The sequence below is a fragment of the Martes martes genome (genome assembly GCF_963455335.1).
Source record: "Martes martes genome assembly, chromosome: 1".
Classification (NCBI taxonomy): Eukaryota; Metazoa; Chordata; class Mammalia; order Carnivora; family Mustelidae; genus Martes; species Martes martes.
Genome location: NC_137888.1, coordinates 126057891 through 126075480, shown reverse-complemented (window position 1 = coordinate 126075480; position 17590 = coordinate 126057891). Strand labels below are relative to the sequence as shown.

Genomic DNA, 17590 nt, shown 5'->3' with positions numbered 1-17590 from the left:
TGGTGGGAACACACCAAAGACAGACGGAGAGAGGCTGGTGGAGGAGGCCTCTGTCCAACCTCACTGGGCCCCTCTTTGTCTCCTACAGGTGTCCCATCAGGCCCCCGCAATGTCATCTCCATCGTCAATGAGACGTCCATCATTCTGGAGTGGCACCCGCCCAGGGAGACAGGTGGGCGTGATGACGTGACCTACAACATCATCTGTAGGAAGTGCCGCGCGGACCGTCGGAGCTGCTCCCGCTGCGACGACAACGTGGAGTTTGTGCCCCGGCAGCTGGGCCTGACCGAGTGCCGAGTCTCCATCAGCAGCCTGTGGGCCCACACTCCTTATACCTTCGACATCCAGGCCGTCAACGGAGTGTCCAGCAAGAGCCCCTTCCCCCCACAGCATGTCTCTGTCAACATCACCACGAACCAAGCTGGTAAGTCTGAAGGCATCTGTGCTCCTTCTGTCTGTCTGTGTAGCTGGGTCCCTGTCCCTCTCTCTGAAGGAACAAAGCTGTGGCCACACCCATTCTGCTTTCCGGTCTCCTCGCAGGAGAGAAGGGGTCAGGCCACGGGCATTGATGGCCGTGGAGGAAACAGGTATAGCATTTCATCCCCGAGGATGAGCTGGATTCTGAGGGATATTCTCGAGTTCAGCACAAAAGCAGAGGGGTCTATCCAAGTCGGAGTAGAACCCAGTACTCTGCATTCAGCTGGGGCTCAACAAATGCCTTTGGAAAGGTAGATGGACAGACAGATGGGTGGTAGATGGACAGACAGATGGGTGGGGGGTTGCGTAGGTGGATGGGTGGAAGACCTGCACGGTATTAAGAACCCCAGTGCTGCTTTATCAGAAAACCCAATGAAAGAAATTTCTCAGAAATCATGTGCTAGAGTTACTTTTCAATTAAACCATGTAATCCAAGAGCATGTCCTCCTGTGTAGCTTGCTGAGATGAATGCTACACTGCGATAGAGACCTCACATCATTGGCAATAGATCACTGCTGAGAGCCCATACATCCCTGTGGCACACACAGCTCAGAACACATTTGCTTCTCTCCTCTTTATTTCTGTATCTCTTACTCTTCTGACCTTTTCTCTTTATTACTTTTTACACCTCTTGCAACAACCCATTTCTTTTTATATCCATCTAACCAGTCCACTCATGTACTCACTCCCTTCCTTATTACTCCCTCCTTATTAAGGAAGAGTTAGTTAGCCTCTGATCTGTGTGCCAAGCTGTGGGTTAGACACCGTGAGGGATACAGTGAGACCTGGACACCACGGATCCTCCCAGAAAACTCATTAACTGCAGAATTTGCAGAACGTAGACACGCAATCCAGATCTGCAGCAGGGTGCGTTTGAGGCATGTGTACCATGCATGTGCAGTAAATACCAAGGGAGTCAGACAGAAATGAGCAATCTCCCCCCTGGCGTGATGGCGCAAGACTGCAGAGGGAAAGTCTATAGGCAGTGGGGGTCGTGGGCAGTGGACTGTGATCTTATTTGGAATTATGGATTTTTCTCAATCAACAGATTCTAGAAAGACAGCTTGTTAGTGGAGTAACTGGAGCCAAGCACATCCCTTTTCTCTCTCTTTCTCTCTCTCCCTCCATGTAGCTCCCCCTTCCTAACCTTCTCTTCCCTACTCTGTCCTCGTCTGCTCCTCACCTCCCCATCCTTGGGCTCCTTCTGCCTCTTTCAGTACCAGGCGTCTCTGATGGCAGATGATTCTTGGGTTTAAGCTGTCAGAACTCAGGAGAAAAAAAGGTGTTGCAGGAGAGCGTGGCTGTCCAGATGGCTGCGTTGTTGCCGTGAGCAAGTGTGTGTTCGTGTGTGCGTGTTTGTATGCATGTGTATGGTCACGTGTTTGCATGCATGCGTGTGCAGTGAGAAAACAGGCGTGGAAGTGTGGAAGCCTCCAGCTGGTGACCACAGCCCCAGTGCCATGGAGACAAAGGTTGTGACAGTCTGTCTTACCCCAAGAAAAGGGAATGGTAATTTCTGGATCACGTGGAGCATGGAACACGGGCAGCCTTTGTTAGCAGTGTTCCCCTTGGAGAGTTTAAGGCAGAAAACTGGCTGAAATATTTTAGTGTCCCAGCTTCTGGGACTAATAATCCTGCCAGGCTGTCATGTCATGCTGGGCTTGGCTGTCTGCTCTCTCTCTCTAAGAATGTGCGAACAAACCTGCCACTTATAGCGGTTTGCTTTGATTCCTGCCCCTCCCTTTCCTTACCCTGCTATTCCCGAACCTGCCCATCTGCTTGTCTTGCCATCTGCACCTTCCCAGGCTGCAGAGGCGCTGAGGGATCGGGGCTCCTGCAAGGGGCCTGGCATCGCCAGCATTCAAGATAGTTGTCGTCATCCTCACTCACTTGCTTCTCCAGGAGTGGATTTCTCGTGCCCTTTGTTCCTCCTCCGATAGTCCCTTTTCTCTTAACTTTCCCTGATTTTGGAGTCCCAGCCCCATCGAAATCTTCCAATGTGGGATTTCTTTTTGGGAATCTGGAATTCCGGTGTCAGAAAGTTTACAATCAATGAGAGAAGGGTGCTTCTTGATGGCATGTGGTTCTAAGGAGACAAATGACAAGGTGACACACGGGTCCTGATTGGTGGGCTGTGGGGCTCTGAGAAGTGTAGTGCTATCACAATGCTTTGGCAGAGCTGTGTGGGAATGCAAACTTTTTAATCACCAGGTCATTCCTTTAAAGGAAGAGATCCCCCAAAATAAACATTTGGGCCTGTACTGTCCAAGAAAAGTTGAGAAACACAAATGGAAGTGACACTTTTGGGGGGCAGGAAGGGAGGGGGGAAGAGGGAAGGGGGGAAATCTTAAGTAGGCTCCATGCCCATCGCAGAGCCTGATGCCAGGCTCGATGCCATGCCCCTGAGATCATGATCTGAGCCCAAATCAAGATTCAGATGCTTAACTGACTGAGCCCCCCAGGCGCCCCCTAAGTGACAAGTTTTATAAGAAATGAAAGAGAGACTAACTAGCAGGCATCATGAAAGCCATATCACTCTGCTACATGAAGGGCCAAGGTAGATGGACCCATGTAAGTCCATAAGTCATGCCACGTCTCTGTGACACGGAACCCTAGAAGAATTTTCCCTGCCTCTGGATCGAGATGGAGATGAATGTGTGTCTGTTAAGTGATCCCCAAGGTGAATTGGAGCTTGACCGTGGTTGTCAGTGAGGGTCACATGAGAGAAGGGCTTGGCAAAGTTGGTTGCTAAGTGGTCTTGGACTTGATCAGAAGCCTGATGTTCATGAAGAGCAGACTCGATCCTGGGAGGCTGGCTTGCTGCTCTGGGCTGGCTCTTCCTTTAGTCAGAAGCTACAGACCATGTCTGCAGCTGGGCATGCAGCTCTCACTGTCCAGCAGATCCAAGATTGTCATGCTCCTTCTTTCTCAGGGCTGCCCAGACATGCCACACTGATGCTGCCTCCCACTGCTCTCCTGAGGCCCGCCCAGTGGAAACAGGCAGCTCATTGAGCTGACTGAGGTATCCAGTAAAAAGGGTTATGGTTGGCATCAGTCCACCAGAGGGAGTTACCAGGAGGCTTTTCTTGGCCCCAAGGGCTCATCTAACACGAGATTGTGGGAGGTTTTGTAATCATCTTTTGGTCCATAGGGCACACGGAGACAAGCATCCCTGGGGGGACACTGAGGGATCTCTTGGGTCCTGAGAGGCAGAGGGCTTCCGTCTCCTGTGACTGCCCCAGTCATGTCTATAGTCTTGACTACTCAAGGATATTGGGTCACTTGGAGAGTAACAGGATCAGATCCTCGCCCAGCCCATAGGCAGTGGCAGAAAACTGACATTTTGAGCACCTCTAATGTGCCAAATCCATGCCGAGTTCTTTATTACCATTTTAAGCACCTCCAGTGTGCCAAGCCCATGGCTAATTGAGGTGGATCAGGAAGAAACGGGCCCGAGTGCTTTCAGAATCTGCTCAACATCTCACCAACGGCAGTGATGTTTCTAGGTTTCAAACTCAGATTCGTGGCCATTTTATTCTCCGAGTGATCAAAAATCGCATTATGGTGAGCCAGGGAAGTTGTAAGCTCTCTCTAAGCTATTGCCACATAGCTGGGCTACTTCAGCTGTCAGAAAAAATGTCCATCATCTTTGGTCGGGGCTGGTCATGAATTATGCAAGCTCAGATTTACGTGAGGTCTTCGGGGATGCAGCCTTGCACTGCATACAGCTGCTTGGAGTTTAAAATAGACCAGATCAGGTGGAACGCTCTCTGTTCCAGTGGCCAAGCGATCTGCACAGAGCTGTTATCACCACTGACTCCTCCAGCCACTCTCTGGCACCTGGCCCCAGATTCAGACTGATGGCCGGATCATCTGGCTGTCAGAGAGAATTAAAGTGAATGACAAACTTTACTTCTTTTTCCTGCCAACTAGATTCAGGATGTCAGAGTTGGGGAAGGGGACCTCAGAGGAAATCTTCGGGAAAATAAATAAGACAAATCAGACCGGCACATCTAAAAAATCAACTTGCCACAAAATAAAATAGAGTCAGTGAATTTGGGACCATCTGAGCCAGAGAGAACACAGTCAAAGGCCCAAGAGGCCAGGTAGGCAGTGGAGAGGAGGAAAGCAGGGCCAAGTGTCAGGCAGTAGAGAGTGGTGAGGGCCACAGAGAACCGTGGACTGGCTAGCCTCTGCTCAGCTCTGACAAGTGGTGCCATGCCCCACACTGCCAGAACCTATAAGCTGAAAACCTAGATTTAAAATGCTGACAACTAAGGACGCCTGGGTGGCTCAGTCAGTGAAGCCTCTGCCCTCAGCTCAGGTCATGATCTCGGGGTCCTGGGAGAGAGCCCCGTGTCAGGCTTCCTGCTCAGCAGGGAGTCTGCTTCTCCCTCTGCCTCCCACTCCCCTTGCTTGTTCCTTCTCTCTCTCTGACAAATAAATAAATAAAATCTTTAAGGAATAAATGAATAAATAATAAAATGTTGACAACTAATTAGGAAATTTTAAAGCACTTGAGAGCCAAATACATCTAATACTGGATTTGGCCTATCGGCTGTGGTTTGTAACCTCCGATTCAGAGGGCTAATCTGATTTACCCAAGCCTGAATGGCAAGAGTGCTCTGTTGATCTAGCCTTATTCCACTGTGGGGCAGTCACATTTCTCACCTCTTTTTTTTTTTTTTAAAGATTATTTATTTATTTGAGAGAGAGAGAGCAGGAGAGAGCATGAGCAGGGGGGAGGGGCAGAGGGAGAAGCAGGCTCCCTGCTGAGCAGGGAGCCCCATCCGGGACTCGATCCCAGGACCCTGGGATCATGACCTGAGCTGAAGGCAGATGCTTCACTGACTGAGCCACCCAGGTGCTCCCACCTTGCTCACCGCTTGGGTCCAGTGCAGCAGAGGTAGAGCGAGGGACCCTGCCGTTGGGCCCCTTCTCTGCTCTTCACAGGACTCGTGCAAGTTCACTGAACTGCCATGACCCCTTCTTTCTCAACTGTCACATGGGAGTTATGAGCCCTGCTTCCTAGAGCTGTTGTTACAAGCAAATGAGATGGGACAGAAAGTCACTTTGTGAACCAGGATATGGACTGGGGGATGAGCCTCATTTCTGAGCCAGACAGCAGTTTGCTGGACTCTCTTCCAAAGCTGTTTCCTTCTGAGACCCCTCCATCGCTTTGTTTGGGCCTGATGTTATCCCCCATCAGATAAATGACAGGGATCGGTTTGTCCATTCTCCAAGGGAGGAGTGGGCACCAGAAGAGCTAGAGTTGATGAACTCCCTGGAACAAGAGCTGTGGACCTGCGCCAGGCTGATCCCGCCGCTCAGAGGAGCCCGTCCGTCCTTCCTCCTCGTGTGTCTAGAGAAGCAGCACTTGCCCTCTTACTTTTATGAACACATCAGCCTTACTTATATCTGACATGTATATTACCCCCGGTCCATGTGTGGCCCACTGTGCCTACTGCATGTGGGATATTAACATATTCACTGTGCCCACAGACACAACCCATAACTTAATTTTGTTTCAAAGATACTGCATTACTTCCATTAATGGTCATAAGCCCCTATAGTTTGTCCATTTTTAAGGTGTTTTTGAAGCTCCTAGACAATTAAAGTCACTCAGAGATGCTACTTTTCCTACAAAAGAATTACCTAGACCACCAATTCTTCTGAACACATCACCTAATTTGCATTATTCCTTGGTTAAATATAGTATTTGCATGCATAAAGAATAATCTTTGAATATGAAAAGGAATTTTATGATATTGCAATATATTGAGCTCTTTGGAGGAAAGATATTATGTAAATCTCAAAATTAAATATTAAAACAATATTACAGCGCTGCCTGTAGAAATTTGGAGTGTTAAGATCCATATGCTGAAACCAGTTCATTTTTAGGGGCTGGTCTCATTGGAAATTAGCAGGCGAAATTTGCTCCAAAGTAGAGAAAAGATTGAGTCAGAACTTTAAAAAGACTGGAATGACTTTAAAGAAAACTTTCATTCAAATTAATAAAGAAGAGTTTAAAAACTTAAGTAAATGAAATTTTCACTGTCCTTAATTCAATTTCATAGTTAATTTCATTGCTTTCTTCCCATTGTTAATTCTAAAAAGGTTGTTTTTATTGTTTCTTAAGCCCTGACACTGAGAAGGAAATTTTAAGTGGTCTCAGAAAGGTCCGGGCCATATTTGCCAACTGCGGTGTGTTGTGTATTGAGCTGAGTAGGTCAGCAGGTAACACTGTTCTTGATCAAAGTCCTGGTTTCCACCCTCCTAGACCTTGGGGCTCTCCACAAGACAGTGAGCTCTAGGGGAAATCAGCCTTTCTCACTTCCCCAGCTTCAGGAGGGAGGGACCACACCGTGCTAGGCACAGGGAACCTTGAGACGTACTTGCCAGGATCTTTCAGTCCCTACATCGGAGTTAGTACAGAGGTGTTTCTTTGGGTGTGGCGATAGCTGGCCGACCAGGAATCTCCCTCTGAAAGGAAAAACTGAAAGGAAAAAAAAAAAACAAAAACCTGAAAGGAAAACTGAAGGGAAAGATCTTTGGATGATGCCAGCAGCCCCAATCCACTCAGAGGAGCACAGTGAGATTCAACAGTATTCAAAGGGGTTTATTTATTTAGTTAAGCACTCTAACTTTGGGAATGTATTCATTCATCCAACACAGTCTTTGTGACTGCTTTCCACACCCTGACTCATGGGTTCCTGCTTCTAGGGGCTCCCGTCCATTCTCTCTCTCAACAAATATTTATTGAGGCTTTCCGTGCGTCATGCGCTGCTCAAAGCACCAGGAACACAGGAGCAAACAACACAGACACAAACTGCGCCTTGCGGAGCTCACATTCTGGTCCACAGCACTCACTGGGACTGGGGACACGGGCCCAGACAAGTCACAAGGGATCAGTTAACTAGCTGGGAAGCAACACTAGGGGCCTGTCAGCTGGGGTCTTGGTCCCACAGCCTGCTGTGGAGCCAACCTTCACTTTCCGAAAGTTAGAAGGTGCTCACATTGAGAGAGAACATCTCAGTCTATAGCGGCTAGGCTGAACCCTGACAGTGTTGGATGGTCTATTTTACGGCTCAGTAACTGACCAGCTTGGGCTTCTCGTGGACAGATATCACCTGCTGGACCGTGCAGTGCTCGTGTATGGGTATTCTCCATGTTTCTGGTCCTGGGCAATGCCTGGTGATGCTGCTGACAGCTGGGGAACAGCTGAGAATGCCCTGCCCTGCCTCCCGGCCAGGATGACTACAAGGCCCCATGCGGCCTGGGGCTCATCTGCTCACTGTACTCCAGCTTGGGCCAGGCACTGCAAGTCCGTGCTTTGTTGAGTGTAAATGGGACAGGCTGCTGGCAGTGAGATTGTAGTAAGTTTCTTACCCTGTCCCAAGTCCAAATGACATTGCAATAACCCTCCTCCTAGAGGGAACCTCACGGAGGGAACTTCTAGTTGGATCATGAGCTAGTTGCCGTTCACCCCATGGCCTTGGCAAAGGAGGTGGGAGGGAGGAGGGGTCCTGGTGATGTGTCTGCCCCGTGCTCCTCCGGCAAACGTCAGCTCCATGAGCCACAATTGGAATCTTCACGACAGCGTGCCTGTACCCGTCTTATTGGCTGTTGTTCCCCAGTGTCTAGCTAGATGCCTGAAATAATAGAAGTCAATAAATGTTTATTGAAGGATTAATAAACTATCAAGGAAATGTATGAATGAGAGCCTCAGTCGTTCTTAGACTCAGCTCAGGCATCCGCATGAGGAGCAGCTTGAGCCCTCTCTATGGTCTTCCCTTCATCACACATCTCTGGGGGGGTGCTGGGTTTGGAGTTAAGCCCCAACATTCTTCCAGATGTGGCTGAGACCTGGAACTTCCTGGGGGCACTGTCCTCCCAAAACATGGCTCTCAGAGACCCTGTGCTCTGAGCCGGGCTGCCCCTCCCCTGTGGGCAAGCCCCAGCCACTGGAGCGAATGCATAGCTGGGGGTGGTTGGGATGGCGTTCTGACGCGCTGTCTGTCCACCGGCGTGCCAACTCCGTGCCTGTCATTTTCACAGCGCCAGCCATGTTAAACAGGCGGGAGCACCAGGGGTTTTTGAATGCCGCAATTAACAAAACAGTAATCAAGCTAAGTGTTTAATTTCAGAAAATTAACATCTTCTCTGAGCGGATGTGAAAGATGGAGAAAAAAAGGCGCATTAAATGTTCTGGGTAAATAAAGGCAACACCAGACCACAAATATATTCCAGTTCAAAGGAGACTCTTGGCCAACCCTCAGGCCTTGGGATCGGTTTCCTTCTGAGGCCCAAGCTGCAGGACATCGGCGAAAGAATGGAGCCCTAGGATCTTAAAATGTGTGTGCCCTTTCTTTACTTCTTTCCTCTCCTCTCCTCTCCTCTCCTCTCCTCTCCTCTCCTCTCCTCTCCTCTCCTCTCCTCTCCTCTCCCCTCCTCCCTTTTTCTCTCTTCTCCTCTCTCTCCCATCCCCGCCCCTCCCCTCCTGTCCCCTCCTCTCTTCCCTTCCCTCTTCTCTTCTCTCCTCTCCTCTCCTCTCCTCCCTTTTTCTCTCTTCTCCTCTCTCTCCCATCCCCGCCCCTCCCCTCCTGTCCCCTCCTCTCTTCCCTTCCCTCTTCTCTTCTCTTCTTTCCTTTCCTTTCAGAACAGAGCAAATGCTTTGTCTGTCCAGAAGAGCTCAAGGGCATAAGACCCCCTGGGAGCCTATCTGCCCCATAGAAAATCCTGATGTGTGTATTGGTCTCTGATCTGTACTAGTTACAAGGATGATACAATGAGATCTTGCACGTGCATTAGTTTTTCATGCACATAGGCTGTACTTGTCCTGATAGACTTTATGGCTCCCAGGGGAAAAGACCAGGTCTCACTCCTCCACTAACCCCTGTACGTCAGCACACTGTCCTCTGTTCTGGCCTTACTTAACATTCATGGTCTTGTGGTGCCTCATAAACCAGCCGGCTGGCTCTTGTTTGCAGGTGCACGTTTGCTTGTGGTGGAGGAAGCTTGGGAGGAGGTGGGTGTGCAGGGCACTGTCTGGGGACAAGACCTCCCGGTATCTGTTGGTTTATCTGATGCCCTGAGAGAGTGTGAGGGCCCAGGACAAGGATATGGGAGACAGCTGTGCCACAGGAACAGGGTGACTTTTGAGCACAACAGGCAGCCTTGAGGCATGGTGATGAGGTGCCACAGTTCGGCAGGGAGGAAAGGCTGTCAGGGGTTGTGGGTGTTGGGCTGAATGTGGCCACGGGTCCTCAGGGAGGGAACTGGAAATGCAGCTTAGGGAGCAGCTTTCCTAGGGGGCATCTCGCGGACAGCTGACATGGAGAAGAGAGAAAACAAAGCAGGAGAATGAGCGGATAGTTTGCAAATACATAGGAGACATGCCAGGGGCCCTGGGAAGTGTTCAGGGACAGTGGCAAGAGGAGGGGGGATTCAGTTCTGCGCATGTGTGATTTGTGGACATTTGGAGTTCCGGAGTCCAGGTACTAGTTCCGCATTTGAATATTTTCTCCACAATGTGGGAGATGAGTTTGGTTGCGGAGGGTGCACGAAGTACTGGGGTCGATGGTTCGAAAAGCATGGCAAGTTTGGCAGGGCCATTGCAGAGAGTGGGGGATGGGATTGAGAAGAGAAATCCCTCATTTCCAGGAAATGCTGAGGGCTCCTTGGAAGCTGGGGATCACGTGTTTACGAAGCTGTCCACCTGCCCTGTTACGTGACCTTCTCAGCAGTGCATGGCTGACCCTGCAGGAAGTTAATCATGGATCTCTCTCAGAATGAGTTTTGCTGGCTGTGTCCTCAGAAAAGATAAAGGTGGCTCACGCCTGAGGGTTAAGGGATTATTGCCAGTTTGGTTATTACAAAGATGGAACTGGGCTGGATAATGAGGGATGCACATAAGGAAGGGGGCTGACGCGTGTGGTGGGAGTCAAGGCCGAGAGGGCTGGGTGAGCCAGCCAGAGTTGCAGGGGCTTGTCAGAGGTTGCTGAGAGGAAGGAGAAGACTTGAGTTTGTGGCTTTGAAAATGGAGCCGCTTTAGGTGAATCTGAATCCAGGTGTGCCGTGAGAATGGGCAGATGTGGAAGAGTGGTGGGGGTCGGGGAACAGGAAGTGGTTGGACATGGAAGTCATCCACCAAAGGGCAAGTCCTGGGATGGAGCAGACAGAAGCCCAGGTCTTCAGTGAGTCGGGACTGGTGGTGAGAGGGAGTACACAGTGCTCCCAGCGTAAAGAACGGCAGCTCTGCCCGGTGACATTTTAACAGAGGGTGCTAGAGAGGGTGAGCCACAGTGTGGAGGTGGTGACTGGGAATAAGGAGGACACAGCCCACTTGCTGACCCTGAGGTGTGCTAGGCATGAAACTGTCCACTGCCACATTTCAGAGGGCTGCAGGGCACAGGTGTCCCCAGGCGTCAGAGTCAAGAGGAGGGAGACCCATACAGTTGTGGGGATGGTGGCACGCAGAGAGGGCCTCACTGCTGGGCATTACAGGATGGAAACCTGCCTGCAGGACAGGGCGAGGGGCTCTGGGGCTCTGGGTCCTACGTCCGGGAGTCTTCCATCTCCAGGATCAGGAAGGACAGTCCCAGAGACTGCAGACACAGCAATCCTGCCTGGTGTCGGTGGTGGCAGTACCAGCCTTAGGGGGGTGGTGGAAGGTTCCCCCAATGTGGGAGCGCCCTGCTGAACATGTGTGGGTGAGAGCCAGGGAGGAAGGGGCACACAGTCTACTGCAGGGTATCCTTTGCTCTCTCCCGTGACTTCACCAGGGGCAGGGTTTCTGGGAGCTGCCTTCTGTGATCAAATGTTCAACAAAGCGGAAAGGCCCTCGTGCTTGTCCCGTGCCTGTGGGAGGTGGTGCTGATGGGTCTGTCCTTGCCCTGGGACCAGGCACTGCCTGACAGGTACCCCTCATGGACTCACATATCCTTTCAGAGCTTCCCACCTGCCACGGAGCCACAGCACTCTGGTTTGCCATCCTTTCCACAGTGCAGGGTTATTTCCCAGTATGCCTTCTGATGACCCCAGCAGCGGGGAGGAGCCAGGCACGGTGACCTAGGAGGCCACCCAGGACCCCACGAGCTGGATGCTTCCTTCCTCTGGCCCAGGGCTCCACCCACATCCACCTGTCTAGATCCCCTTGATCTCCCTGAAGCACTGCCCTCCCCCGTGCGGAGCATCCCCAGGGCTGGAAGCTGAGTGTAGGGGGAGGGCAGAGATGGCCAGCACCATCAATTCTGGCGCTGCTCTCATCTGCTAAGGGCTTAGGGAAGTCACTTCCTCTCTCCTCTTCAGTGCTCCAAATCCATAAATTGGAAGAATTAGCAGAAAACTGAATAACCCAGATGTCCTTTCAAAATTTTATATTCTGATTTCTAGATTTCTAGACAAAGAGCTCTCAAATTGAAATGCACATCAGAATCCCCTGAAGGGCTTGTTAAAACACAGATTGCTGAGCCCCCCCGCCCCCGACTTTCTGATCCAGTATGCCTGGAGTGGGGCTCGAGATTCTGCATTTCTTACCAGTTCCCAGGTGATGCTGATCAGGGATCCCATTTTGAGAACTAGCAGGGTCAGTTGGATGTTCCCACTACAGAACCCCCCCACATCAGAGTTAATATCACCAATGAGACCCTCTGCTATAAACCTGCATCCCCAGAGCAGCCCCCAGCTCCTACCCCCCGCTGTCTTACCCCCACCTTCGGCTTGGAATCAGGACCTTTGTGGATGGACCCAGGAAGGAAGCACCTGTCAGGGGTATAGGGCTGACTCAGCCACCTGGGCCTAAGACCCCCACTTTCTCTCCCACTCCTCCTTTTTTGAGCCCAGAGGGAGATTCAGCCAATATTCTACAACAGAATCTAAATGATGCCGCCCCCACAAAGCACTCCTCTCTCCTTAGCTGACTCCAAGGTAAACAGGGAGATTGGAAGGGCATGTCAGGGTCATCTCAAGGCAAGCCCGGAGCAGAAGTCAAGAAGCCAATGTCCACAATAGAGGAAAACAATTAGAAAAATAATTAATTCTGCTTTTATATTCATATCCAGTCTCCAAACTAATTGCTTGTTTGTTTAATCTACTTTGGCCAGAAGTGTTACTGCACCAAAAATATTTAATGAGTCAGGCTTCCTAATGTAAAATTCAAACATATTTGTGCAATGAAATGAGTTTTCATCATCAGAGGGAGAACCTGTTATGTGAGCAGTACCTTCTTGAAGTTATCTCCCAGAATAGAAATGTCAGAGGAAACATAACTCGTCATTTGCACAATTCATCTGTGTGCAAACTCTTCTTCTTTGTCTTCCGTACTGGTGGGCCTGAAGTCTTTAGCTGACATTTAAATTGAGTTTTTAGTTTTTTCTTAAGAATGTGTTTCATGTAAGGAAAAGGTAACCCACCACCCCCAACCCCTCACTCCCACTCTCATCACCTATGCCTTTTAGGAGCACCCATAATATAATCTGAGGCCTCAAGGGGACTTTTGGAGGCTTTCCAGGATTTTTGGATCTCTTGGTAAGCTGTTCGGGGTCTGGGCTGGGGAGATAGGAAATGGGACTGGCTTCAGGGCTCTGGGACTCCTGCTTCTGATTTACCCAGAGCAGCGCAGAATTGTTCTGTTTCTCCTTTAAGGCTTCAAGGAAAATTTGGTTGGGAGAAAGGATTCCATAGCACCTAAAAAAGAAGAAAAATTAGAAGGCTACTAACGTTAGGGTAGCATTTCAGCCGAAAGCTTTCAGTGAAGTGAGGATAGCCCCAGCTTCCCGGCTTCTGGCTTTATGCCATGTAAAAGCACCCCTGTCTCCGGGCCCTCAGAACTGCTATATTCAGCCCCCGTCTGTATTCCTCCCCAGGAGCAGCCTCCTCAATGCTGCCCTCCGCGTGCTCTGTAGAAGGCAGTTCACACCCTTGCCTCCCCTCCCCCCGCAACCTTCCTCCCCAAAGGGCCACTATCCATGTTAGGTATTGGTACATGATTTTCTGACCCTTTTACTTTCAGTGTCGTTAGAGAAGAGCCGGCAATCATTACAGTAAGGGCACACTTTTATGGAACATCTATTATGTGCTAACACGGTGGGAAGAGGCTAAAGACATGACTTACGCCCTAAAGAGTTTATTCCAGTGATGGAGAGCAGAGATGAGCACCTGGAAAGTTAGATCACAGTGCACTGTCCCAAAGTGGAAATTACAACCAATGAGAGTCACTAAAATAAGGGCTTTGAGTTCGGAGGAGGGGGGACAAAGTGCCCTGGTGGGAGTGGTCAAGCAGGACTAAGGCAGGGCAGTGTGTGGCCTGATGTGTGCCTCTGAAGGCTACTGGGTCATGAAGAGATGTTTCAGAGATACCCCAAAGCCAGGTTCTGCTGGGACAGGGTGTGTGGAGCAGTTAAAAGAAAACAATGGGCTCCTCTAGGGGGCAATGGGAGGGGCAGCCTGGACTGGTCAGGGGCTGCCATGTTGTTAAATGTTAGAGGGGACCTTGGGACTTTTTCCAATGGGAAACCATTGAATATTTTTTAAAAAGATCTATTTATTTTAGAGGGAGAGCGAGCGTAAGCACCATATGGGGGTTAGGCAGAGGAGAGAGAATCTTAAGCAGACTCACTGCTGAGCACAGAGTCTGACTAGGGACTCCATCTCAGAACGTTGAGATCATAACCTGAGCCAAAATCATGGGTCAGACCCTTAACTGACTGAGTCACCCAGGCACCCCCCATTGAAGATTTTTGAGCATCAGAATAACATGTGTGAATCAAGCTTTGGAAAAAGTAATCTGGCTGCTGTGTAATTTGACATGAAGAGGCCCAGAAGTGTACAAGGGAGGTGGGACAGGATATTAGGTGTAAGGAGATACAAGTGACAAGACCAGGAGAAAGGCAGGGACAGAGCAAAGAAGGCATCCATGACACCTGGGTCTGAGTCACACTATCAGATGGGTAGGCCATGGCTTATCCCGTCACAGAGTCACAAGGTCTCCCTGTCCTCAAGGACAAGGAGCCTATTGTTTACATCCTAGATTACTTCCCAGAAAACCTTTAGGTCATCGTGAGATGTCATAGGAAACAATCTGTCTTCTAGAGCATCCATCATACCATCCTCTAGGGAACCCTGCTGTTAACCTTCCTCTTCTTCAAGCTCATTCTTCTCCATCATGTCCATCCTGACTGGGTAGACATGTTCATTTATCCCCGCAAAGATATTTATCAGATAAATGCCTAGGACTGTCGCTGGATTGTGCTTTTCACATTTACATCAGGAGCTATGCCCAGGCATTGCTTTGCATATGTAAAGAGGAGTGGACCCAGAAGGAGACTGTGAGGTGGTTGCTGAGATCCCGTAGCCTAGCAGACTAGATCTAGGTAGAAAGAGCAAGAGGCTGTACAGGGCATATCCACAGAACATTCGAAAAATCTGTAACACAAGGATCAATACTCTTGTTTTATAGTTGATGAAGTTGAGGCCCAGAGATGTTAAGTGAACTTAGTCCAAGATCGCACAGGAAGCAGACGGCAGAATGGGAACCCATGTGTCTCTACGGCATCTGTAGGGGCCATAGTTCTTCTCTCTTTCTGCCAATTCCTACTGCCCTGGGCTGCACTCTAGGATCCTGACTATTCCTCACCCTGCCTTGTTTTCCTCATAGCTGGGGTCTGTGGTATACAGATTGTGGGTGGTTAGTCCAAAAATAATTTGGCTGGAAAATGCTATTCTAGAAAGAATAGAAGAAGTTAGCATTACCATGTGATCCAGCCATTTTACAATGAGATATAAACCCAAGAGAAATGCAAACCTAGGTCAGCACCGAAACTTGTACATGAATGTTCCTTAGCAGCCTTATTCCCAACAGCCAAAATGTATAAACAAGCCAAATGTCCGTCAGCTGAGGGATATTCTTCCCAGCAAAAGCATATGCCCAAGAAGGCAAAAGAGATTACTAAGCCTCAGAGCACACTGTTTGGTGTGGGACAGCAGCATCTCTCTGAGGGGTCGCTGTGACGACCTTCCCTCTGCCACGTACCACACGGAAGGGCCAGGAAATACTTCCCCCACCTGCCCAGCATGGGTTATCGTGAACAATGCAGATGGGCTCTTTCTATGGGCCTCCTTGGAAAATTCACATATGACGGTCCCCCTAAGTAGAGAGGTCATTTATCTTCCAGGAGACTTACAAGGGCTGTCACCTGAGCCAAGGTGAAGGGGACTCAGCTGTGACCCTCACCCCAGCTCCTAAGGCAGGTGAGAGGTAGCCTCAGAGCAAGGCTGTCCCTGGTCTGCTTTCTACCTGCAGAAGCATCACTGTTTTCCCTTAAGATGAAATCTGCCAAAACTTGAAACCCAAGTTTCATATTTTTTATAAACTCTTCAGGCATTTTACTCCAATAGATCCACTTAGTTTTGAATGTATGTGTGTGTTGCTATTATTTTTTTTAAACTGCTTTAAGTACTTTTGATATCTTAAATAAAATATTTTAATACAGTAAACTGTTACATCATTTATTATATCCCCAAATGGATTATAGTTAAAGCTGTTTGAAAGAATTATTTTGACACAAAAATCAATTAAGACATTAGGAGGCAATTTTTAATAAGCAAAGATAATGCATTAGAAGTCAGTAATTGTCCTAGAAAAAAAGCATCAACTCATTCTCTTATTTTGGGATTTGAGGTGCTTAATTGTTGGGGGGGTGGAAATACCTTTATTAAATAAGGAAAACAAAATGAATAAGAGGAAAACTTTGAATATGACTGAGTTGGTAACTAAATTAAAGGGTCAAGGAAGGTCATAAACATAAAATACGTGGTCCAGGTGAACCTGAGATAGGACAGCAATGGTTCCACACACACAAAGACTCAAGGTTTGGATTTTGGGTTGACTCTGAGATAGATTCACACCCCCTCCCAGACCACAAACACTATGATCTCCTTTGAAGCCCTCCTTACAAATGCAGGGCTGGCCAAGGCCATGGGCAGTGGTGACCTGTGACCAGTGTAGGCCCCTCTCTACCCCGTGTCACCTGTGAGTTCTTTCATAACTTGCAGCCGAGGCCGTCCTGTCTCAGCAATTTATCCACATCTCATTTGTCAGCTCAGGCGAGAACATTCTGCACACTTTCTCTGCTGTATGTGATATGCTATCTTGGATCTGCCTGCTTCAAAAGCAATTTGGGAGTATGATCTCCCCAAAGTCTTCCTTGGTGAAAAAGAGACAGTGACTCACTGACTCAGCCCGTCTTTGCATTTTCTCCATCCCTGAGCCCCTTGACCAGTGGAGGTTAAGTCTCTTGCTGCTTCTGACACATTTAAAGGGCCTCTTATTACTGGCAGTAGCTTCCCTTATCAGATGCTCCTGGTGCTGGTTCTCTTTTGAACCCAGCTGATTTTGCCTGGGTGCTTGACAGGACACTGTGCATTGCCTCCCCACTCTTCTTTTTGTGTCCTGATTTCTTATCAGGTCCAGCCTCTGTATTGTGCTAAGAAGGAGTACAGGGCAATTTTGACCATATTTGGGGCTTTGGAGCATCTCCTCTTTAGGAGCCTTCTTGAGCTTTCAGTGCCCCTTTCCCCCCAAATAGCCCCTAAGCTAAATTCTTATTAATTCTAAAAGAAGTTCCATATTTATTTCTATGCTAAATTTTAATAGTTTCATGAACTCTTTATTTTCATTTTCTTCTCTCCATAGAATGTTCAATTTAGTCAGAAGTGCTCTTGTGAGGGAGAGACTCTTTCAAGCATTCAGTGAAACCACTTCTTCATCTGAGGAGACAAGTTTATGGAGAAAAGACAACAGGCCAGGACTTCCTGTTGAAACCAGCATATTCAGGGTTCATGGGGCTGCTGCTTTGAATTTATCTTCCCAATCCTCTTTAATCTGCCTAGTTTTGCCAGAAGAAGGTGGTGTTTGTAAGGGTATCTGAGCTCATTTTTTATTTTTTGTTTTGTCGGAATGTTTCATAATGTGTAAAACACCAGATTTAGAGATGGCATTTGCACTTGGAGAAGGAAAATAAATCCATATTTGTCACCCCCAAAAACCAAATTGGTGATCACCCATGTCAGAGCACCAAATGTAGGCCGCCCTTGATTTTCAGGGAGGAAGAGT

At 48.9% G+C, this 17590-nt stretch overlaps 1 protein-coding gene across 1 annotated transcript in view; it reads left to right on the top strand.

Annotated features, from left to right (window-relative positions):
• Positions 1-17590, top strand: part of EPHB1 (EPH receptor B1) — a gene marked incomplete at its 5' end in the record, with an annotated part of 261845 nt that overhangs the window by 146645 nt on the left and 97610 nt on the right. Inside the window, one exon of the mRNA XM_080807523.1 lies at positions 89-424. Within this exon, the coding sequence (XP_080663649.1) occupies positions 89-424 (336 nt within the window). The remainder of the gene's footprint in view (positions 1-88; positions 425-17590) is intronic.